This window comes from Onychomys torridus, chromosome 18 (assembly GCF_903995425.1).
Source record: "Onychomys torridus chromosome 18, mOncTor1.1, whole genome shotgun sequence".
Taxonomy (NCBI): domain Eukaryota; kingdom Metazoa; phylum Chordata; class Mammalia; order Rodentia; family Cricetidae; genus Onychomys; species Onychomys torridus.
In genome coordinates this window covers 63,294,762-63,317,838 of record NC_050460.1, presented here as the reverse complement: position 1 = coordinate 63,317,838, position 23,077 = coordinate 63,294,762, and the positions used below count along the sequence as shown (strand labels likewise).

The 23,077-nt window shown below is 48.7% G+C and overlaps 2 protein-coding genes across 4 annotated transcripts in view; one reads left to right on the top strand and one right to left on the bottom strand.

Moving 5' to 3' along the window:
* Positions 1–6,694: 6,694 nt before the first annotated feature.
* Positions 6,695–16,153, bottom strand: LOC118569433 (basic proline-rich protein-like). The gene is made up of 4 exons (XM_036167178.1): positions 15,980–16,153; positions 15,118–15,910; positions 10,586–10,756; positions 6,695–6,897 (listed from the first exon to the last, which is right to left on the bottom strand). The coding sequence occupies exons 1-3, from the start codon at positions 16,151–16,153 to the stop codon at positions 10,722–10,724; spliced, it is 1,002 nt and encodes a 333-aa protein (XP_036023071.1). The 3' UTR covers positions 6,695–6,897; positions 10,586–10,721.
* The window catches only part of Brpf3 (bromodomain and PHD finger containing 3), a 35,232-nt gene continuing 27,776 nt past the window's right edge, over positions 15,622–23,077 (top strand). Inside the window, exons 1-2 of one of the 3 annotated variants that reach the window (XM_036167611.1) lie at positions 15,622–15,915; positions 19,938–21,405. In XM_036167611.1, the coding sequence (XP_036023504.1) occupies positions 19,964–21,405 (1,442 nt within the window). In that variant the 5' untranslated portion in view covers positions 15,622–15,915; positions 19,938–19,963. Of the gene's footprint in view, positions 15,916–16,461; positions 16,609–19,937; positions 21,406–23,077 lie in introns of those variants that run through there. The other 2 variants (XM_036167609.1, XM_036167610.1) reach the window with 2 other exon arrangements.

Sequence of the window (23,077 nt, the reverse complement as noted above, 5' to 3'; positions counted from 1 at the left end):
CAGGCATCTCAGAGCCGGATGGCCAGTGATGGCTCAATCTCCGCTCTGCTTTGGTAGAACAAAGTTGTCTATGCAGGACAGTGAGCAGCCTGGTCTGGGCTCCTGCTTTGGATTTCTGACACTTGGTAACATATGCACCAAAGGAACTTGTCAAAATACTGGTGTCCAGGGTTGGGGATTTAGCTCAGTAGTAGAACGCTTGCCTAGCAAGCGCAAGGCCCTGAGTTCAGTCCTCAGCTCCAAGGGGGAAAATAAATATATATATACACACATACATACATACTGGTTTCCAGGTCTGAACATGTCAACAACCTCCAACCCTGACCCCAGAATGACTAAGTTGTATCAGCCCAAGCTGGAACCCCACTTCTGTCTACATCCCTTCTTCCCTGGGTGGCCTGCCACAGAACATTAGTCCTAGGATCCACCATGAGGCTGATCCTATATGTATTAGCAGGTTAAAGGCTCTGACAAGTCCTGCAGAAAAGAACCCTCTTCTGTATTGTTTATTCCAGAGCTTTCCAGCATGGTGGCTTCACTCTCCCAGTGGCTCAGATGGAGTGTTTGGGGCAGTGAAGGTCTTCTGGTGACAGGCATTGTGTTAGAATCTGTGCCCTTTAGAATGGCTGAGTTGCCTTTAGCCTATCGGTTATGGGTGTGTCGAACACACAGATTGCAAGCCCAGCACCACTTAGAGATCTTTGGCAACAGTTAACTCTGCAGCTCTCACACGACTGAGCCTGTATGATAATGAGTATTCAGAGATGGGTAATTCCTGGGGGGTGCTCACCAACCTAAGACAGAACACCTGTGTGGCCTGGACAGGTGCCTCCATGACGGGTAAGGTGACCTACTGATGTCCCACGTAACCTAAGTCAGAAGCTCATTATTTAGTAAAGTGGGGGAAACCTGTAGGGCCCTGGCCCCCGTTTTGGGTAACTGTTGCCTTGCTTGCTGACCTTGACCTTGATATCCTCCCTATGCTAATTCCCTTCAGGGTTCCACCCTCCTGAATGCTTAAGGGAAGCTCCCTGTCTGTATCCTGCGTATTGGGCATTAACAGCTTAGGTGCAAGATTGTAAAACACTGGAAGCGAACTTCTGCCCTCTGGGGTTCTCCCATTGTGCTGTAAGCCTGTATTTAAGACCTCCTCCCTCCTTCAATAAATGGCATTCAAAAAAAAGGAAAGAAAGAAATTGAAGACAGCAATGTTCTAAAACAGGAAGTGGTGATGGTGTCATGGGCCTATGAGGATGTTGGACTAAAGTCTATCAAATTGTGCAAACAGGAAAATTGTATACTATGTGAATTATCTGTCAATAAAGATCTCATAAAAAAAAAAAAAAGAATCTGTGCCCTTTAAAAGTAAACTCCCAAGTGAGCGGTGGCCTCAAGTTACCCAGAATGTACTGCTGTTAGGCCACCGTGTGTAACCAATGTGCCATGCTCATGCAAGACTAGCTGGGGACCCGTTGAGGGTGGGGAGCAGTGTCCAAGGGTCCTCTATACTTTCCGTAAACCAAAAGCGCCCTGAAGATAAAGTCTATTTGAAAACAAGAACTCTGAGGCCTCAGAGAGCTGGCATTAGATGTCACAGCAGGTGCTGCTGGAGGTGGGATTGGGACCCAGGGGCACTTGACGTCAGGCTTCAGCTGAAGCTGGATGGCAGGGCTGCCCCCGTCCTCTCCAGCTCTGGCTCGTCAAGGCCGTAACTGCTGGTTATGTCTGTACTCCGTCCCCTTCCCATTTGAGCAGCTCTGTTGTTGGGAGGAGGCCTTGCTAGGACAGACTGGTGCGGCAGCCCTGCCACCACCCTGACCTTATACTGGTCAGGGTTCCTCTTTTTTTTTTTTTTTTTTTTTTTTCTGATGCAGGGTTTCTCTGTGTAGCCCTGGCTGTCCTTGAGCTCCCAGGGATCCCCCCTGCCTCTGCCTCCTGATTGCTGGGATTAAAGGCATGTACCACCACACCTGTTTGTTTGTTTTTCAGAGTTCCTCATTTTAAATCCTGCCTCTGAGCCTCCATCTTGGTCCTGAGGAAGAGGCTCAGTCTTCTCACCTGGGCACTCACAGCTCGGTCATTTTCTCAGATTTTACCAATGTCCCTGTGTTCCATAGTCCTTCTGCAAGGGCAGCCTGCTGTAAAAGGCTTCCTGTGTACACTATCAGCTTAGAGGTGCTAACAAGTCCTGAAGAAAAAAGTATTAATTTATTTTGAGACAAGGTTTCACTATGCAGCGAGCGTTGGCTGTCCTGGAGCTCTCTCTGTAGACCAGGCTGGCCTTGAACTCACAGAGATCCTCCGGCCTCTGCCTCCAGAGTGCTGGGATTAAAGGCATGCACCACACACCCTGCAAGAGCTCCATTTTACATTTAACCCAGACCTTCCTAAACATACTTACCCACAGGAGCCCATTTCCTCCTGACTGTCACACAGCCCTCTGCCCAGGGCAGGGGACCCACACTGTTCCCCCAGCAGATAATGTATGTGCCTTGGTCTCCTCTTCCCTGCAACTGGGAGCCCCTGCTGGGAGCAAATACCCATGTGTGAGTGAATGAAGGCATTATGGATGTCCCCAACTCTCAAAGAGTGTGTTTCTGTTCAGCCAGTCCTGTGGTAATGAGGACTACAGAGAGACAGGAGAGGGTTTTTTTTTGGGGGGGGGGGCGGCACCAAGCTGCACCCCGGAGAAAACTCCCCACCCCCAAACAGCAGCTCCTCAAAACAAAACAGAACAAAAAACCCCAACCCCAGCATCTCAAACCAAGGCTGTTTCTCCAGGGAAACAGGGAGGTGATTAACAGAGGACTCTGTGGCCTTGGGCATCATCCACTGGGGGCCTGTTGGCTGGCTGGAGGGAGTGAAGTGAATGAATGTTGGCAGGCCCTGTGACCCTGACCTTGGTGGGTGAGCTGAGCTTTGTCCTGGGTGGAGGGTGACTCAGAAGTCCAGCAAGCCTCACTCAGAGACAGCCTCCCTCTCATGCCACTGGAAGGTGTCCTTGCACAGTGTCACAGCTCCTCTGCCCAGATGGACCTCAGGGCCGGAGCTGTCCCGGGTCAGGCCTCGCCTGGCCTGGCACTGGGTGGGTGGAAGCTGTCTGCATCTGTCAGGCTACAATGAGGCCCGAAGGAGCTGCTTTGGTAGAGAGAGCAGAGCCAGTGTGCACGCTGTGCAGAGCCGGAGCTGAAGTAGGGAGGGGGTGGCACATTGTCACCACAGGAGAGGGACCCCAGCAGCCCTGCATCTGCCCTCTGGGAAGGAGAGCTCTCTTCCCGCTCCGGGCCTCCGTGTTGTCCTCGAAGTCCGTGACATTCCCTGGGGCACGCCCCTTCCACCCTTCCTGTGCTCTGCGGTGGGGTCTCAGCCTTGAGGTTTTGTCGCCATCTGGTTCAATGAAGGGAGAAGCTGGGGACCCCGAACCTCAGCCGGCAGCGGAGGCCCAATGCTCAGTAGAACAGAGTACCCTGTGAGTTCATGGTCACGGTCACTGTAGAGGCTCCAGGTGAAGGTCCTGGAGCAGGATCAGTGAGTAGCTGGTTTTTTTCTTTTCTTTTCTTTTTCTTTTTTCTTTGATTTTTCGAGACAGTGTTCTCTATGTAACAAAGTCCTGGCTGTCCTAGAACTTTCTTTGTAGACCAGCCTGGCCTTGAACTCACAGAGATCCTCCTGCCTCTGCCTCAGGCAGCTGTTTTCAATCTTGGCTGGGCCGGAGTGTCAACTGAGGCTGCTCACCAAAGGCTCCTGACTTCCCTTTGTGCCAAAAATCAACCTCCCTTTATTTCAATGTTGTGATGCCAACAGGATATGGCCATTGTCCCTCCCCACATGGGCCAAATGCTAAATCCCTGATTTAAGGTTATAACCAAGCTACAACCATTGAGGACAGTGGACCCAGGATCTTCCCATATGATCTTTGCCATATACTATGAATCTGTGATTACTTCAGAATTAAAATTTTTTACTTAAAAAGATTTATTTATTTTTTTAAACCGGTATACTATGAATCTGTGATTACTTCAGAATTAAAATTTTTTACTTAAAAAGATTTATTTATTTTTTTAAACCGGTATGGTGGCACACCCCTTTATCCCAGCACTTGGGAGGTAGAGGCAGGAGGATCTCTGTGAGGCCAGCCTGGGCTACAGAGTGAGTTCCAGGACAGCCACACAGAGAAACTCTGTCTCAAAAAAAAACAAAGAATAAACAAAAACCCGCATCCTTGAGAACAGCTAAAAAAGTAAGTTGTTTTAGGGGCTAGAGAGATGGCTCAGTGGTTAGGAGCACAGGTTGTTCTCCTAGACGACCAGGGTTTGGTTCCCAGCACCTGCATGGAGGCTCACAGCTGTCTGTAACTCCAGTTCTGGGAAACTGATCCTTTCTTCTGGTCTCCATGGACACTGAACGCCTGTACACAGAAATATGTGCAGGCAAACACTCATACACATAAAAATAAAAGATTTTGGCCCGGCGGTGGTGGCACACGCCTGTAATCCCCACACTTGGGAGGCAGAGGCAGGCGGATCTCTGTGAGTTTGAGGCCAGCCTGGTCTACAAAGTGAGTTCCAGGAAAGGTGCAAAGCTACACAGAGAAACCCTGTCTCGAAAAACCAAAAAAAAAAAAATTTTTTTTTTAGTAATTCTTTTTCATTTCTAAAACTGTGTGTGTGTGTGTGTGTGTGTGTGTGTGTGTGTGTGTGTGTGCGCGCGCGCTGTGAATGGGTACCCTCAGAAGCCAGAAGTGGACATCGGATCCCCCTGGAGTTTCAGTTACAGGTGGTTATGATTCACCTGATGTGGGTGCTGGGATCTGAACCCAGGTCCTCTGTAAGAGCAGCAAGTGCTCTGAACTGCTGAACCATCTCCAGCCCAAATAAGATCTAAAAAAAAAAAAAAAAGCTTTTCTAAAGGTATTTCTAGTTCCCAAAGAGGTTACTATGGCTTACCCCGCCGTATAAAAATACTGTGGCGGGAAAGCTCTCTCACAGACTCTGACCGCGAATGCCAGCGTGACTCTGGTCGTCCCTGCGTCCCGTCCCTGTCCCCCCCCCCCCCCCCCGTTTCCCCCCTTCCACCTCACCCCCACCCCCACCCCCCACCCCCGTCCACCTCTGCCGGATGTTGGTGAGCCGGCATCTGACGCATCTGGCGTTCGCTTTGCTTGCTCTCTCCATTGGACCACTCCATTGGACCACTCCAGCCATCCCTGCGGGATGTGGCAAGCTCCTGCCTGGATGATGTTTCTCCTCTGCCACTCACTGTTGGTGCTTTTGCTTTTGCTTGGCACATGCTTAATAACCTCGCTCATTCAAATCTGAGAGGATGGCTATGCACACCATCTTCTGGACGAGCAGCATTAACTGGCCTAGCCTGAAGGATCTGCGGGCCACTGTGAGGGAAAGTGAATCAGGAGCTGTAGGATGGCCGTGAAGCCAGGGCCGAGCTGAAGGCTGATGAGGGGCAACCTCACCCCTCACAGGTGGGCCGTGAAACAGTGCAGGATGTAGCTAAACCTGCAGTGAAGTGATAGGCTCAGCACCCTGGCTCTCTGTGTATCAATCAGCCTCCTTGCTGACAAGATAATTTACAGTTCAAGGTCATTACGAGCTTTCTATTATCAGCAGACTCTTGTAACTTCCTTGGCGCTGAAGAGATGATTCTGCAGTTAAGAGCGCCGACCGCTCTCCCAGAGGATCTGGGTTCAGTTGCCTGCACCCACATGGCAGTTTGCAACCATCTGTATGCCCAGTTCCAGGAGATCTGATGCCCCCTCTCTGCCTCTGCAGGTACCAGGCACACACGTGCTGCTCAGACATACATGCAGGCAAAATACCAATTCACATGTAATGAACTAAAAGTAAAGTAAGATTTGAAAGACTTTTTTAAACGTTAAAAACATTAATCTGTGATTATTTATATGTTCTTAAACACCTAACAGGAAGGTATGGCCAAAATGTAATTCTGTGAGCTTTGGCCAGTTTAAAAGGGGCAATCTGGGGTTGGAAGATAGCTCAGTGGTTAAGAGCACTGGATGCTCTTGCAGAAGACCTGGGTTCAATTCCCAGCACCTCCATGGCAGCTCACGGCTGTAACTCCAGTTCCAGGCATTCAATGCCCTCTTCTGCATACATACAGTATGAAACACTCACACACATACACACAAAATAACAAATAAATCAACCAAGAAGGTGCAATCTGTCAAATTCCAATAAATTACTGTCTAGATGCATCTGTCCAGGGTTAAATCCTGTTTCCCTGAAAGCACTCAAAATGAAAAGTAAAGCAGGCCCGCTGGGAAAAATCAACCATTTGAAGACTTCCGCCTTCTCTTGGACAGGGATGCCAAGAGTTTGGATAAGCCCCTGTGTCAAGCAGTCGCTGCCTCTTGTGAGACCCCTGCAGGGTCTCCTCAGGTCTGTCTCCAGATCTGCTCATCTGGGTTATATTTCTCCTACTCTTCCTCTTCTCTTAGCTGGTCATTTCACACCCAAACCCAGCTTTGAGACTTTCTCTTATTTTTTCCTTACCGTGTCCCTACGTAAACCAGGCCTCGGCCTCCTGAGTGCTGGGATTAAAGGTGGGCACCACCATTCCTGGTTGTTATTTATATTTTCACCCTAATGTCTTAAAAGATTTTTAACTCAGACACTTGTTTTTCCCATACCATTTCTTTCTCAGAAATTTGGGACCAATTTACTGGGGTACGGGGTAACAACAGCTCTGGCTAGATGAAAAGGGGCATCAGCCACATGGGTTCTGTCCTTGAGGTTCATGCTAAGGGAAGGTGGGATGTACGAATCCAGGGCCAGGGACTGGCGATGATCCAGCCTTTGTATGAGGACGTGGTCAAAGGTTGGCTTTCTGTAGTCAGACTTACAGAGTTTCGGGGTCTTGAATCTGGAAGACATCAATTGCAAATGAACAAAGATTAAAGACACAAAAACTTAATGAAAACAGTAAGTGGGGCAGGAGACATGGCTCAGTGTTTAAGAGCACTGCTGCTCTTCCAGAGGACCCTGGTTCAGTTCCCAGCACTCACATGGCAGCTCACCACTGCCTGAAACTCCAGTTCCAGAGGATCTGATGCCTTCTTCTGGCCTCTGCAAGTCCCAGACTTGCATGTGGTGTATAGACACACATGCAGGCAAAACAGCCGTATGCATAAAATAAAAATAAACATTAAAAAGGTTTTTATGTTAAAAAAATTAAATACAGACATGCTCACAAGCCAATCTGATGGAGCCAATTTCTCAACAGAGGTTCCCTCTAGAGTTTGTCAAATTGACTAGAAACTGTCTCCACTCAACCATTGTTTTCTGTTTTTGCCAGTGACTGGCTTAGGAATGAACACATCATCAGTTCTAGACAGGAAGATCTTAAAGGGATTCTTCTAGAGGCTTCTAGGCGATGTCACCTCGGCCTTAAAAGCTACTCACACCCACCTGTAGACATCAGGATGTCTGTGACACTAAATGACTGAAGTCATCATCATCAGTGACTTTGTTACAGTCATTTGTGATTGAGGGAGGCTGGCCGGAGAGGAAGGCCACCCACACAGAGATGGGAGAGCAACATGAAGAACAACGTGGGTAGAGCTGGAGAGACAGCTCGGCTGTTAAGAGCACCGCTGTTCCTGCAGAAGACCCAGGTTCGATCCCTAATACACATGTGGTGGCTCACCACTGCCTGTAACTCAAGTTCCAGGGGAACCAGTTGCCCTCTTCTGGACAATATGGGTACCTACACACATGTGAGTGACATAAATACATGAAAATGAATTGCAAAGAGAAGAAACATTTCTTCTTCTTCTTCTTCTTCTTCTTTGTGTGTGTGTGTGTGTGTGTGTGTGTGTGGTTTTTTGAGACAGGGTTTCTCTGTAGCTTTTGGAGGCTGTCCTGGAACTCACTCTGTAGACCAGGCTGGCCTCGAACTCACAGAGATCTGTCTACCTCTGCCCTGCCTCTGGAGTGCTGGGATTAAAGGCGTGCACCACCACAGCCAGGAGAGATTAATTTTTTTTTTAACATTTCTTTTTAGAATTTAAAAGTTTTGGTTTTGGAGCTGGAGAGATGACTCAGAGGTTAAGAGCACTGGCTGTTCTTCCAGAGGTCCTGAGTTCAATTCCCAGCACCCACATGATGGCTCACAACCATCTACAATGAGATCTGGTGCCCTCTTCTGGCCTGCAGGCCAAACACTCACTGTATACATAATAAATAATAAATAAAATCTAAAAAGATGTGTACCACCATGCCTGGCTCTGTTTCCAGTGTGGCCTTGAAGTCCCAGAGATCCAAATGGATCTCTGCCTCCTGAGTAATAGGATTAAAGGTGTGTGTGCCACCATTTAAAAAAAAAAGTTTTGGTTTTGCCCAATCACTGGGCAAGCTTTAGTGAAACATTTCACTATTAGGATAAAATTTGTACCATATCAAGCTGACGAAAAAAATATGCTGGCTGTACTTTCAGGAGGGAGGCTAAAATCTTGTTAGATTATGGATTAGCCTATAGAAAAATGTCTGCCGTAAATCAAACAGTGAAGGGGAAGATGAACAGGAATCTCACTTCCACAACTTAAGTAAAACATAGCTCTCTAAACAGATGAAGATAGGTTTCTTCTGTATCCCAGAATCTAATAAATATTTATATGTATGATTCAGCTATTATTTGACTTAAAAGTGCTTGTTGGGAAATGTTTACTATTTTCTACAGAGAAAATATTTTACTGTTTAAGATAACCATGGACTTTTAAATTATAACCTGTTTTTATGTTCGAGCTATCTGAGTATTATTTCTCCTGCAGTTGTACATAAATTGTTTTTACATTTGAAAAAAGGACAAATACTACAGAATTGTATTACATGAAATATATAGAATATACACATTCATAGAGACAGAAAGATTAGACATTATCTGAAGATGGAGAAGAAAGGAATATAGAACAGTAATTTCCTAAGTACAGAATCTCTGTTTTGTGTGATGGAAAAGTTCCACAAATGGACAGTAGTATCAGGACATAATATCATGAATGAAATAAGTAAATACAATTAATGTAATTAATGAATATCATAAATATAATTATTGAATGAATACTGCGAATGTAATCAATGAATACCACAAATGTAATTAATATCATGAGTGTAATTAATGAATATCATGAATGTAATTTTTTTAAGTTAAAATAAATAAATAAATAAATAAAATTCATCTACAGAAGACAAGGTCTCACACTGTAGTGTAGGTTGGTCTCAAAAAATATATACAAATTCATAGAGACAGAAAGATTAGATGTTATTTCAAGATGGAGAAGAAAGGAATATAGAGCAATAATTTCCTAAGTACAGAATCTCTGTTTTGTGTGATGGAAAAGCCCCACAAACAGACAGTAGTATCGGGACATAATATCATGAATGTAATAAATCATATCATTAAATATAGTTACTGAATGAATACTGTGAATGTAATCAAGGAATACCACAAATGTAATTAATATGAGTGTAATTAATATCTTGAATGCAAAAAAGAAGTAAAATTTAAAAAATTCCACGTGTGAGTGTTTTTGTTTACATGTATGTCTGTAGGTCAGCAGAGGGTGTTGGATCCTCTACATCAGTGATTCTCCACCTTCCTAATGCTGGGACCCTTTAATACAGTTCCTCATGTTGTGCTGACCCCAACCATAAAGTTATTTTCAATGTTACTTCATCATTTTAATTATGCTACTGTCATGAATCATAATGTAAACATCTAATATTTGACACACACACCCCCAAAGGGTTTGCGACCCACAGGTTGAGAACCACTTCTTTAGAACTTGATTTACTAACGGTTGTGAGCCACCGTGTGGGTGCGGGGAATCTCACTCAGGTCTTCTGGAAGAGCAGCCAGTACTCTTAACCACGGAGCCACGTCTACAGCCCCCCTCCAAGATGTATTTTTATTATTTTAAATTATGTGTATGTGTGAGTGCATGTGTGTGAGTTCAGGTGTCCCCTGGAGGCCAGGGGCCTTGAATCCTTTTGGAGCTGGAGTTACAGGAAGTTGTAAACTGACTCATGTGGTTGCTAGGAACCAAGCTCAGGACCTCTGGAAGAGCAGCAAGTGCCCCTAACTGCTGAGCCCTCTCTCCAGCCCCCAGTGTAGGTTTTATGGCATTCAGGGATATTTGAGGTGGAATTTTTTCTGGCAGCAAAAGCATCCTGTGATCCTGGGATGAAGTTGGAACGATAGAGCCAAGGGACACTTGGGCAGCCTGCAGGGAGCCCTTGGTCTGTATAGCCCTGATGGTCCAGGGGCAATCCTTGAATGGGTAGCCACTGGGATCTCAATATGGAGTCTGTGGCAGGCCTCACCAGCAATTACAGACCACGGCTGGGGCACCCACTGTTGAAGCAAAGCCATGGCCTCGCTGATGACGAGAAGTGATTATTTTCATCAGGAAAACCTGTTCTAGCCTTGTGCCTCGGTCCTGGGGAGACTCCAGCGCCGGTGTCCACGTCACCCATTGTCTGGGCCACTCAGCATTGACACGGCTTACCAGACTGTAGCTGTTCCTGAAAACACAGCAGGTCGTAGTTACTCATACCTCCTCCGTTCCAGTCCCACAGCTGCCGCAGAGCACCGCAGAAAGCCCCCGCGAGGAGAGCTGGGCTTCCAACCGACTGCGGCAACACCTCCTGAGACTGGGGTGCCGGCATTCAGGGTGCATTAAGTGCGCTGAGTCACAAAGCAATGAATAGGAGATCCGCAGCCGCTTCTGTAATTAGAACAGATAGGTATGGAGACAAAGGACGACGGACATCACCTTTCATGACTAAGTCTAATGACTGACTCACCAAATAAGAGCCTCTCATTGGGGCTCGCCTGCTTGGGATTCAGGGAGCACTGCTGCCTCTAGAAAAAGACGGAGCAGCGTTTTCCCACTGGTCATTTTGAGTTTTTAATTTTTTAAGAATTTCATTTGTTTGTTTGTTTATTTATTTATGGTTTTTTGAGGCAGGGTTTCTCTGTGTAGCCCTGACTGTCCTGGAACTTGTTCTGTAGACCAGGCTGGCCTCGAACTCATAGAGATCCACCTGCCTTTGCTTCCCGAGTACCGGGATTAAAGTTGTGCACCATCACGGCCAGGCTGTATTTTTGTTTTTATATACGTGTGTATGTAGGTATGGGTACCATGTGCACACAGTAGCTAGACAGGGGCATGTGATTCCACCTCCTCCCAGAAACCGGAGTTTCAGGCAGTTTAGAGGCATCCAACATGGTGGTGGGAACTGAACTCGTGGCCCTCTGAAAGAGCAGCCATTGCTGACTGCTGAGCCTTCTCTCCGGTCCCAATTTTGGATCCACACGATAAGGGGGAAAAACGTAGGTCCCAATGTTGACTAGGAAGACAGACACTGACTAATCTTGTCCATTAAGAAGAAGGAAGGAACCAGGCGGTGGTGGTGCACGCCTTTAATCCCAGCACTCGGGAGGCAGAGGCAGGTGGATCTCTGTGAGTTCAAGGCCAGCCTGGTCTACAGAGCAAGATCCAGGACAGGCACTAAAACTACACAGAGAAACCCTGTCTCAAAACAAACAAACAAATAAATAAGAAGAAAGGTTGCATCACAGTGAGGGTCAGGTTCAAGGTTAGAATTCGTTTTAGAAGCTTGTTGTGGTGGTGCACGCCTTTCATCCCAGCACTCAGGAGAGAGGAGCAGATGAATCTCTGTGAATTCAAGGCCAGCCTTGTCTACACTGTAAATTCTAGGCCACCCAGAGCTACATTCTCTTTCTCTCTCTACCTTTATCTATCTGTCTATTTAACATCTATCTGTCTGTCTGTCTATCATCTATATATCTGGCTGACTGGAGGGCCTTCCCCTTTTACAAGTATGTAAACCATTAATAAAAGCCAGTGAGAAGTCTGAGACTCGATGTGTTCTTGGGGACACATTTCTCTTCACTGGATCAGGCTCGCAGCTAGCTCAACAGCTGGTGGCCTTCCCAAGCTTTAGGATGCAGTTCAAATGTCCCTTCTCCAGAGCCTTCCTCCCTGGCTGGGTGCAGAACCTCTTTTGCCTACAAAGTCTGCTAGCATCTCTTGAGATGCTCATATTCTGAGGCATGTTCAAGTTCCTGATATATATATATATATATATATATATATATATATATATATATATATATATATCCAATCTCATGTGGCCTTGTCTTTTTTTGAAAACTCTTTCTTTCTTTCCTTCCTTCTTTCTTTCCTTCTTTCTTTCTTTCTTTCTTTCTTTCTCTCTTTCTTCTTTCTTTCTTTGTGTAACCGTGGCTGTCCTGGATCTCTCTCTGTAGATGAGACAGGCCTTGAACTCACAGAGATCCGCTTGCTTCTTCCTCCCCAGTGCTGCGCCACCACAGCTGGGCCTGCTTTGACTCTTAAAAACCAGGATTAGTGGGGTGCTGAGATGGTGCAGTGAGTAAAGACACTTGCTACCAAGGCCTGAAGAGTTAAACCCTTTGAAGTCACACAGCAGGAGATAACCAACTCCTACAGGCCCCTCTGACCTCCACCCTGGGCACTGTGGTATGAGTGATCTAAATAAATAAATACAATGAAAGGAAAACCTGAAGTGAAAATGTAGAGGAATGGAAGGACTTAGAATATACAGTAAGGAAGCTCAACAGTCTCAGAAAGGAGAAAAGCATGTGTTTTTCCTGACACTCTGATCCTATGTTCCTATGAACAAATATACAGGAGGGAACAGGACAGCATATAGAAAAGAGAATGAGAAACGTTAGGTGATGAAGGACCGATGCAGACAAAGGACAGGAGTCGTGATTGCTAGTTTCAGCTCTCTCATGGATTTTCCTTTTTTTTTTTTTTTTGAGACAGGGTTTCTCTGTGTAGTTTTGGTGCCTGTCCTGGAACTCACTCTGTAGACCAGGCTGGCCTCAAACTCACAGAGATCCGCCTGACTCTGCCTCCCGAGTGCTGGGATTACACTACTACCGTCCGGCTGGATTTTTCCTTTCTTGTGGCAGATAAATGTATTAAAAATATATTTGATAATGATAGTGTAAAACCCAGTATGAAGCTCCACAGCTTCGGAATGGCTATCCCAGCTTCAGAGAAGTCCATTATCTTGGTGAATTTTGGGTCTGGTTAATTTTTGTGTGTGTGTGTGTATGTTTCATTACAAGCTTTTTTTTTTTAAATAAAGATTTATTTATTATGTATACAGTCTGTCTGTACACCAGAGAGGGTACCAGAACAAATGGCTATGAGGCACCATGTGGTTGCTGGGACCTGAACTCAGGACCCCTGGAAGAGCAACTAGTGCTCTTAACCGCTGAGCCATCTCTCCAGCCCTCATTACAAGCTCTTCACAGTAACGTTTTTTGCTCTATTTAGTTGAGACAGGCTCTCTCGGTGAAGCCCTGGCTGGCCTGGAACTTGCTATGTAGACCAAGATGGCCTGGAACTCAGAGATCCGCCTCCTGAGTGCTAGGATTAAAGGTATGTGTGTGTGTGTCAATAGTTTTAATAATAAAGAAGAAACATTAAAACAAATATTTGGATTTGTTTTGTTGAACTTAATTGTAGCACTGTCTAATGGACAGGCCAGGGACTGATGAACTCAAATTCTTTAAGATAGCTAAAGATTAAAGGGAATTAAATTTAGTGCCTCTGGGATGTCTGATTCAAATTTGTTTTTAATGACATAATTGTTGCATGTTACACCTGAGATTACATCCCAGAGAAGTGGTTATGTGTGAGGTTATGCTACAGGAAACCAATTTCCCAGGTCAAAACAGCTAGTAAGGGTGGCTGTAATGCTACCAATTTAAACATGGGGTGGGGGTGGAGAAGACACGTGAGTGAAGTCTCAAGAAACAAACAAGGGAAGGTGAGCGTGCACGATTAGGTGTGTTTTCAACAGCACTTAAATCACTGTGCGTGCAAACTGGGATATCTTCTCAAAGTATTTGTTCGTCTTAGTGGGAACTGATCCTTCCCAATCATGCAAATGAGGTCACGCTAAATAAACTTCAAGAACGTCGTTCAAGAATCGAGTGTGTGAGGTACATGTGCATGAAACTGTCGAAGAATAAAAGACAAGAAACACGTCCTATATAAATGTTTATGTTTCATATTGTAAAAGAACAAGACATGAAATTCCTATTTCTGTTTCTCGTTTTTTTTTTTTTTTTTAAACTCAAAGTAATTGCAGTATTCTTTTCCTCCAGGGCTTTCCCGTCCACAATTAATCTTCACAGTCCCCCCCCTCCCGTCCCCGTCCCCCCCCCTCCGTGATTATTCCCTCAAGCTTTAGAACACTTGACTAATTCGCAGCATTTCAGCTTCAAAGCTTTCAAAACATTGCCCTGCTCTTGCTCAGCTCCACAAGCCACGCCCTTCGCCCTTTCCTTCTTAAAAATTGGTTATTTTTGCAGTACGTTATTCCCACCTATCGAGAAAACACCCCTGTAACGAAAACTAACTTCCTTGCTTTACTGAACTGGTAAATTCTGCATTATTTACTTAGGGTGCCGAACACCTATACTTCGATGTTTGGACCCTAAGAGTTTATTCTCTATCCTTCCAACGGTAGCACCCCCTGTCCTGGATATCAGAGCCAAGCAAGCAACTGTGAAAGTCTCATCAGCCTTGCCGGCGAGAGGAAACCGCTTTCAAAATATGTCGTTCATCTTCATATTCGGTGGCAGCTTATCCATATATCCTTTATAAGCACCATTAAGTACTGGTGCTTAAGACTTCAGTCATGAGAGGTAAGCTTTCAAATTTATAGGGACAAGGGGTTGGCAAGGAGTCTTTGCTCTTACTTATTTTACTTTTTTTTTTTATTAGAACAAACGCCAGTTTGAGTCCACCTCAAGGTCTGGAGTTGCTACGCATCTTTTAGAAAGCCGCGGAGTGCGTTAAATTAACCGACTCCCGGACAGATCAGCTTCAGGGGGAAAAGTATTTCCCACGCCTGGAGTGACACCCGGAATTACGGAGACACGCTTACACGGGCTGTCAAACTTTTATGTTTACTTAAAAAAAAAAAAAAAATGCACACACCGACAGATGGGGAAAAGTCAGGTCTGTTGCAGCCTTGTGTGGTGGCACCAGAGGCTCACCTGGGCACACAACAGACGCGGGTCTTTCCCGGGCTGTGCAGCCTGGTGGAGGGGGGAGCGGTGGACATCGCTGGACCTTTGTCCCGGGGACCTGGGGAGGGACGGCTTTCGGGGAGCGGCGCGGGCCCCGGCCCCGCGGAAACCACACACCGCCAGCACGGACCTCGGGGGTCGCCCTGGCGCCACCCTCTAGCCGGGACGCGGGGGACGGCCACGGCTCCCTGGATCCCGAGCGGGAACCCCGGCTAGATCTGCTGCGGGGCAGGCCCGGGGTGTGCGCTCGGCCCCCGCCGCCGCGTCCGCACCGCCACCGTGAGGCCGAGCCGGGGACGGTGCCCCGTTGGCGGCCGCGCCGCCGCTCCGCGCTCCGTCTCCCCGCCGCCGCCGCCGCGCCGGGCTCGGGCTCGGGCGGGGGCATCCGCTCCGGTCTCCCCGCGCTTTCGCGCTCCCGCTTCGCGTGCGGCGGCTCGAGCCGGGGAGGGAGCGAGGGAAGGGGTGGAGGTGGCGGGGGGAGGCCGAGGGGCGGATCCTGCCTGGGGGCTGATCCCTCCCTCCCCTCGGCCGGGCTCCGTGGCGGCAGCGGTGGCGGCGGCGGCGGCGGCTCCATTCCCCCTCCTCCCCCGGGAGCGGCGGCCGGGCCGGGGGGAGACGGAGCGCAGGGCCGGCGCGGGAGGAGGCCGCGCTCCCTCCGCCGGGCCGCGAGCCGACCTGCTCGGGTGGCCCGGCCCGCCCGCCCGCCCGTCCGCCCGCCCGCGCCCAGGGGGCCCCCCGAAGCCAGGGGCCCGGCCGGCGGCTAAGGTAAAATGGGGGCGGCGGCGGCGGCGGCGGGGCCAGAGCGAGCGGGGGCGGCGGGGGGACCGACGGGGACCGAGCGCGGCGCGCGGGGAAGAGGGGGTGCAGCCGGGGCGCCCAGGGGCGTCCCGGTGGGGCGCGGGGGCGGCGCGCGAGCTCCCCCCTGGAGCGGGGGCGGCGGCGGAGCCGGGGACGGCGCGCGAGGGGGAGCTGCAAAGCGAGGACCCCCTCCCGCACCCGCCATCTTGTTCCTCCCCGGTCCTGGCAGCCCGGCGGCTAGGCCCCGCCCTCCACGTGCTCTCCCATTGGCCAGGCTAGACGAGAGTTCCGCCCCCGGGGGGGCCGCGCTTGGCGCCCGGGTTTCCCCTTGACGGGCAGGTCGGGCGACCAATAAAAGTGCTGGCCTCGCTGCCCCCTCCCCTTTCTCCCCCCCCCACCTCGTTCCCCGGCGCCCGCTTTCTGTGTAAGGGTCGGACTCCGCGTCAGTCTGCGGTGCGCTCACCCTCTCTGGTGTCGGGGGCGAGATGTTTCTCTCCTTTTCTCCTTCGGGGGTCGGTGCCGTGAGGATCCTTCTGGATGAGGCGCCCCTCTAAAGGGGCGGGGACCGTGTCTGGGGGTGGGGGTGTCCCTCCCGGTCTCCCGTGTGGCGTGCAGGGCGGGTTCCGTCCAGTGGTTGAAACTCCTCGTCCGGGGGCCAGGGTGAGGTGGGCGAGCGAGCGAGGTGGGGCTCGGGGGGCGGCGGAGATCGCCCCTGGAGGGAGGGCTGGGGAGCCTCGGGAGTGTGTGAGTGTGTGAGTGAGAGTTGTGTACGTGAGGAAACTCCCGCCAAAAACAACCCGGTCTGGATGTTCGCTCCTTGGAGGCGAAACTCTCCGGTGTTCCTCGGGGCTTCAGGAACCAGGACGCGGCTGCTGCTGCCCCGGGTCTGTTTCCTTTGGCCCCAAATGGTGGTGTGTGCCTGCCTCCCTTTGCTCCCCAGCCAGGTTGGTTGAAGTCACACCTTGGGATTTAAAGGCCTCATCACTGTGGCTGTCAGCGATAATTTATTGATCGTCCTTAAGAAGTTTATATTTGCTGGGCTGTGGTGCTCGAAGGCTTTAATCCCGGCACTGTAGAGGCAGAGGCAGGCGGATCTCTGTGAGTTCGAGGCCAGCCTGGGCTACTGAGTGAGTTCCAGGACAGCCAGGGCTACACAGAGGGACCCTGTCTCGAAAAACAAACAGACCAAAACGTAGATATTTTTGTTCTTGCTTTTATTTATTTAAAAAAAAATTTTTTTTTTTTTATGTGTATGGGTATCTTGCCTGATGTATCCTTGGTTCCTCTGGGAGTCCAGATACCAATACTGTGGAGCTGGAGTTACAGTTGTGATCCACAGTGTGGGTGCTGGGAATCAAACCTAGGTCCTCTTAACTGCCGAGCTCTCTTTCCAGCCCTCATATATTTATTGTTTAAGGAAGAGTCTCACCTATGTGCTATGGCTAGTCTGAAAAAACTCTGTAGATGTGGCTGGCCATAAATTCCACAGAGATAGGCCTGCTTCTCCCTCACAAATGCTGGGATTAAAAGTATGCCTCTACACCCAGCACTGCCCTTGTGTTATGGATGAAATGTGGAGATAAAGAGAAATTAAAAAAGCTTTGTCCAGGTTATGTAGGCCCAAGATTAGAACCTAGATTGGTGCAGAGCATCTCACTGGTGTTTTTTTTGTTTGTTTGTTTTTGTTTTTGTTTTTCGAGACAGTGTTTCTCTGTAGTTTTGGTGCCTCTCTGTAGACCAGGCTGGCCTCGAACTCACAGATATCTGCCTGGCTCTGCCTCCAGAGTGCTGGGATTAAAGGCCTCCACCTCCACCTCCACCACCACCACCACCACCACCACCACCACCACCACCACCACCACCGCTGCCGCCCGCCTCTCACTGGTGTTCTTAACCTCTGAGTTCTTAACCTGAACAGGAGATCTGGAGCTTTGGCTGAGGCACAGTTTTTTGAGCTTCTGTTTCTTCATGCCTGAAATGGAGATTAACAATGTGCACAACCTCCCGAGGTAGTTGTGAGAAATAGTAAAAAGAAAAGGCCATTGTAGTTTGTTAAAGTATGCCGAACTGTTATCATATCTCAAGTCTTCCTGGTAATGATAGGAACTGTCTGTGACTGCTCCTTAGGGCCTTGGCATAGTTCCCTCCAGCCAGAGAATGCTGTGGGAAGCATAGGGCTTTCTCTGGTACAAGGGTAGATTAGATGTAAGTGTCATGGGATAGAGATTTCTGAGGTAATAGTACATTGAGAATTCACCTCAGATTCTACCCCAAGAGCTCAGACAGGCTACTTAAAATTTAAAAGATTTTTAGAGGCATTCCCAGAGCTTGTAAGGTTTGTGGTTGGCAATGTCCTAAGTAGTTAGTTTAGGTGTTGCCTTCTGCAGGAAGGGCCCTGGGTACTACAGTTTGAAGCATTTTAGATGTCTTTTCTCTTGACAGGGCCAAGAGATAGGGTTTCTAACCATGGTAAATGTCTTGGGAGAGGCCTTAGACCCGTGGTTTCATTTTATATATTTATTTATTTATTTAGAGACAGGGTCTCACTATACAGCCCTGACTGTCCTGGAACTCATTTTGTAGACCAGACTGGCCTTGAACTCAGATCTGCCTGCCTCTGTCCTGAGTGCTGGGTGGGATTAAGGGCGTGGTGCACCACCACTGCCTGGCCTTTTCTTGTGTCTTGCTTTTTGTTTTTGTTAGAAAGTAGGTAATAGTCTTATTGTCACCACTATTGTCTTTGCCTTCCCTTTTCAAAACAAAACGAAACACAAACAAACATGACCTTAGCTGAGCACCACAGCCTGTATACTGAATTTCAGGACAACCAGGGCTAGGTAGAGAAGTCCTGCCTCAAACAAACAAACAAACAAACAAGAAGACATGGTCTTGGTTTGTTGCTGACTTTGAGCTCCTGGGCTTAAGCAATCCTTCTGATTTAGTATGTTGTTTTCGTTTCTTAACCATCATCTTTTCCCATAGTCAATGTCTCATAGCATTGCATGTGTCATTACAATATTAGATCTCGTCCTGGGTTTTATCAGGATCTGTCTGTGTTCTGTCCCTTTAGTTGGATATAGGGCTCTGTGAGGACCGGGATCATAGTATTTAATTTCAAGGCCGAGGAAACAGCTCAGTGGGTGAAGGGCTTACTGAGTAGGCATGAAGTTTGCTCCCTAGCACCTACCTAAAAGTCAAATGCAGAGTAGGTCTATACCTCTTCCAGTATTGGGGGACAGAGATAGGCAGATCCCAGGTGCTCATTGACCATCCAATCTAACTGAAACCACAAACTCCAGATTCAGTGAGAGGTTTCATCTCAAAAAGTTCGTGGAACATGATTGAGGAAGACACTTGACTTTGGTCTCTGGCTTCCACATGTGCCTGAGTGGGCAGGTACACATGCACACATGTCCATATAGACACCACACACACAAACACAGAACTATCTAGTTTCAATCACCTGGCGCTTACCTAGGTATCCTTCTAGACACTGAGGACACAGCAGTGAATGAGATAGGCAGGCAGTTCTTTCCTCTATGGAGTCTACATTCTAGCCAAAAGAAGTAAAAATAATAAACACAGTAAATAGGTAAATTACATGGCATAGAAGATGGTGTTACCAAAAAGAAAATAGAAACAGAATGAACAGTTTCTGTGTAACCCTGGCTGTCCTGGAACTTCAATGTGTAGATCAGGCTGGCCTGGAACCCACAGAGATCTGCACTTCTCTGCCTCCCAAGTGCTGAGATCATGGGCGAGTACCACCTGGCTGGGATTTGTAATTTTAAAGTAATTGGAAAAAAAAAAGTTTCACTGATAAGTGATGTTTGTAAAAAGACTTAAAGAAGGTGATGCCTCATGGATGCTTTAGAGGGCTGTTGTATGGAGGAAACAGCCGGATCTCTTGGTGTCCACTTGATTGCAGGGTGAATGAGTGCATGTAGCAACAATATCCAGTTCACACTTCTGTGGCCTTCTCTCCTTAGGCTTGTCCTTGCGGTTTCTAGTTGCCATGAGGAAACCTCGGCGAAAGTCACGGCAGAATGCCGAGGGCCGGAGATCCCCATCCCCATATAGTCTTAAGTGCTCACCCACACGAGAGACATTGACATATGCCCAAGCCCAGAGGATTGTCGAGGTCGACATCGATGGCCGCCTACATCGTATCAGCATTTATGACCCACTCAAGATCATCACTGAAGATGAGCTAACTGCTCAGGATATCACTGAATGCAACAGTAACAAGGAAAACAGTGAGCAGCCTCAGTTCCCTGCCAAGTCCAAGAAACCCTCATCTAAAGGCAAGAAGAAGGAGTCCTGTTCCAAGCATGCATCTGGCACCTCCTTCCACCTCCCGCAGCCCAGCTTTCGTGTGGTGGATACGGGTAGCCAGCCGGAAGCACCCCCATTGCCTGCTGCTTATTACCGCTACATTGAGAAGCCTCCCGAAGACCTGGATGCAGAGGTGGAATATGACATGGATGAGGAGGACCTTGCCTGGCTAGACATGGTCAACGAGAAGCGTCGAGTAGATGGGCACAGTGTGGTGTCCCCAGATACCTTCGAGCTGCTGGTGGACCGGCTTGAGAAGGAGTCATACTTGGAAAGTCGCAGCAGTGGGGCTCAGCAATCACTAATTGATGAAGACGCCTTCTGCTGTGTGTGCCTGGATGATGAATGCCACAATAGCAACGTCATCCTGTTCTGTGACATCTGCAACTTAGCCGTGCACCAGGAGTGCTACGGTGTCCCCTACATCCCAGAGGGCCAGTGGCTATGCCGCTGCTGCCTACAGTCTCCCTCTCGGCCAGTAGATTGTGTCCTTTGCCCCAATAAAGGTGGGGCCTTCAAACAGACCAGCGATGGCCACTGGGCCCATGTAGTCTGTGCCATCTGGATCCCTGAAGTCTGCTTTGCCAATACCGTGTTCCTGGAGCCCATCGAGGGCATTGACAACATTCCACCTGCCCGCTGGAAACTGACCTGCTATATCTGCAAGCAGAAAGGGCTGGGTGCCGCCATCCAGTGCCATAAAGTGAACTGCTACACTGCCTTCCATGTGACATGCGCACAGCGGGCTGGACTCTTCATGAAGATTGAGCCCATGAGAGAAACCAGCCTCAATGGCACCATCTTTACCGTGCGAAAGACCGCGTACTGTGAGGCCCACTCTCCCTGTGTTACCACTGCCAGGAGAAAGGGTGACTCACCCAGAAGCCTCAGTGAGGCGGGGGATGAGGACGGGCTGAAAGAGGGTGGCAGGGAGGAGGACGAGGAAGAAGCAGAGGAGGAAGATCAGGAAGGACAAGGTGGGGTGGGCAGCCCCCTTAAGGCGGTGTCCAAGAAGCATAAGATGAGCTTAAAGCAGAAGATGAAGGAGCCAGAGGAAGCTGGCCGGGAGACACCCTCCACCACCGTCCCCATGGTCACTGTCCCACAGATACCCTCTTACAGGTGAGCTTCATCCGAAGGGCTCTTGGTGTGGTCTTCTCCAAATGTGGTGGATGGATAGCTGACCTCCTCTGGGCTCCCATGTTCAAGCTTGTTCTTTGGAACCAGGGCCTCTTTTGTAGTTTTGTCGTGCCCCCAGTAATGTTTCCTCTGGCTCAGAGTGGCATAAATCACTTACGTCATTTAGAAACTCGGGTGACAGTGTATCAACTAAGGATGATAGTTTTCACAGTGACGCTAAATGGTATTGAGAACAGTATAAGTCTCCACTGTTAACTATTCCGTGGATTTCTAGGTGGCTATCATCTCTGGTCTTTGTTTATGCAGGCTGTGTCCTTCATGAGGACATTGCCTCATCCGTATGGCAGCCCCAAGGGCTCTCACACAGGCTCCCCAAAACCCATGTAAAGACAGAACTATTCTAAACGGGGAGCTGCTGTGTTAAGGGTTCAACACTCACCTTGCAGAAAGCTCTGTCCTGGGAAAGATGGGGACTTTTTATTTACGAGGGATGTGGTCAGGGCCGTCCTCCTTGAGAAGCTTTATATTCAGGGGAACATTCCGCTTTATCAGCCAAGCCACCCGGGCCTCCCTGAGTCTGCAGAGAGACCACTATGCCTGTACCAATCCGTCAGTGCGTGGCTGGGCGGTAGCTGGGGCTGCGGGAGGGTCAGGAGCTTTTAGGGAAGATTTTCCAGCAGAGGCCACCTCAAGGTGATTCCTTGAAAAAGTATACAGTGGTAGCTGGGTGTGGTGACACACACCTTTCATCCCAGCACTTGGGAGGCAGAGTCAGGTGAATTTCTGGGAGTTCGATGTAGTAAATTCTAGGCCAGTGAGGGCTGCACAGTGAGACCCTGTCCAAAAAAAAAAAAAAAAAAGAAAAGAAAAAAGGGAAAGGAGAGTCTATAGCATTAGAGAAGGAAGGAATCTTGGAGACTGTCCATCTAATGTAGTCCTTGCACCTTCTCCACATTCCTAGATGAAGAAGCCACAGCCACAGGAGGTAAAGTTGTTCACGCCTTTGTTCATTCAATGAGGTGTTTATTGAGCACTTACTACACGCCACGTCCTGTTCTAAGGGGTGGGGCTAGATGGAGAGGGGCAGATTCTGGGCTGTCTCCTGCCCAAGTCTTGATGAGAAGGTTGAGGATAAAGGAGTGTTGGCAGGTTTTAAGGCAGCGTGCGTGCGAGGGGACGTGTGGGAAGGTAACCAGAACAAGACGAGGACAGGGAGGCTCTGTCGGGAACGGCAGCAACTCTCATGTCCTCTAGACACAGACTGGCCTTGGTCATCTCTTTCTTGAGGTCACTGGGTCCGTGCTTTGTCCCCAGATGTAGGGTGTCTGTACCCCGGGGCTAGCCTTTGGTTGTCATAGCTGCTGTTTGTGGAGCCGCTCTGCTGGCTAAGAACAAACACCATTTAATTCTTGGTGTGACCTTTGGTAAGTTGCTTAATTGCTCTGAGCCTGGGTTTGTGAGCGAACTCACCTGACAGACTTGTAAGGAATAAATGAGGCAATGTGAGTCAAACACTTGGCACAGTACCTGGCAGATAGTAAGCGCTCAATAAACGGTGGCTGCTGCTGCTGCTACCTTACTGTCTCTCCTCCCCTACCTGCACAGATGCTATTGACCCCACCATGGCCAAGAGGCAGGGGCAGGGGCTGGCCTG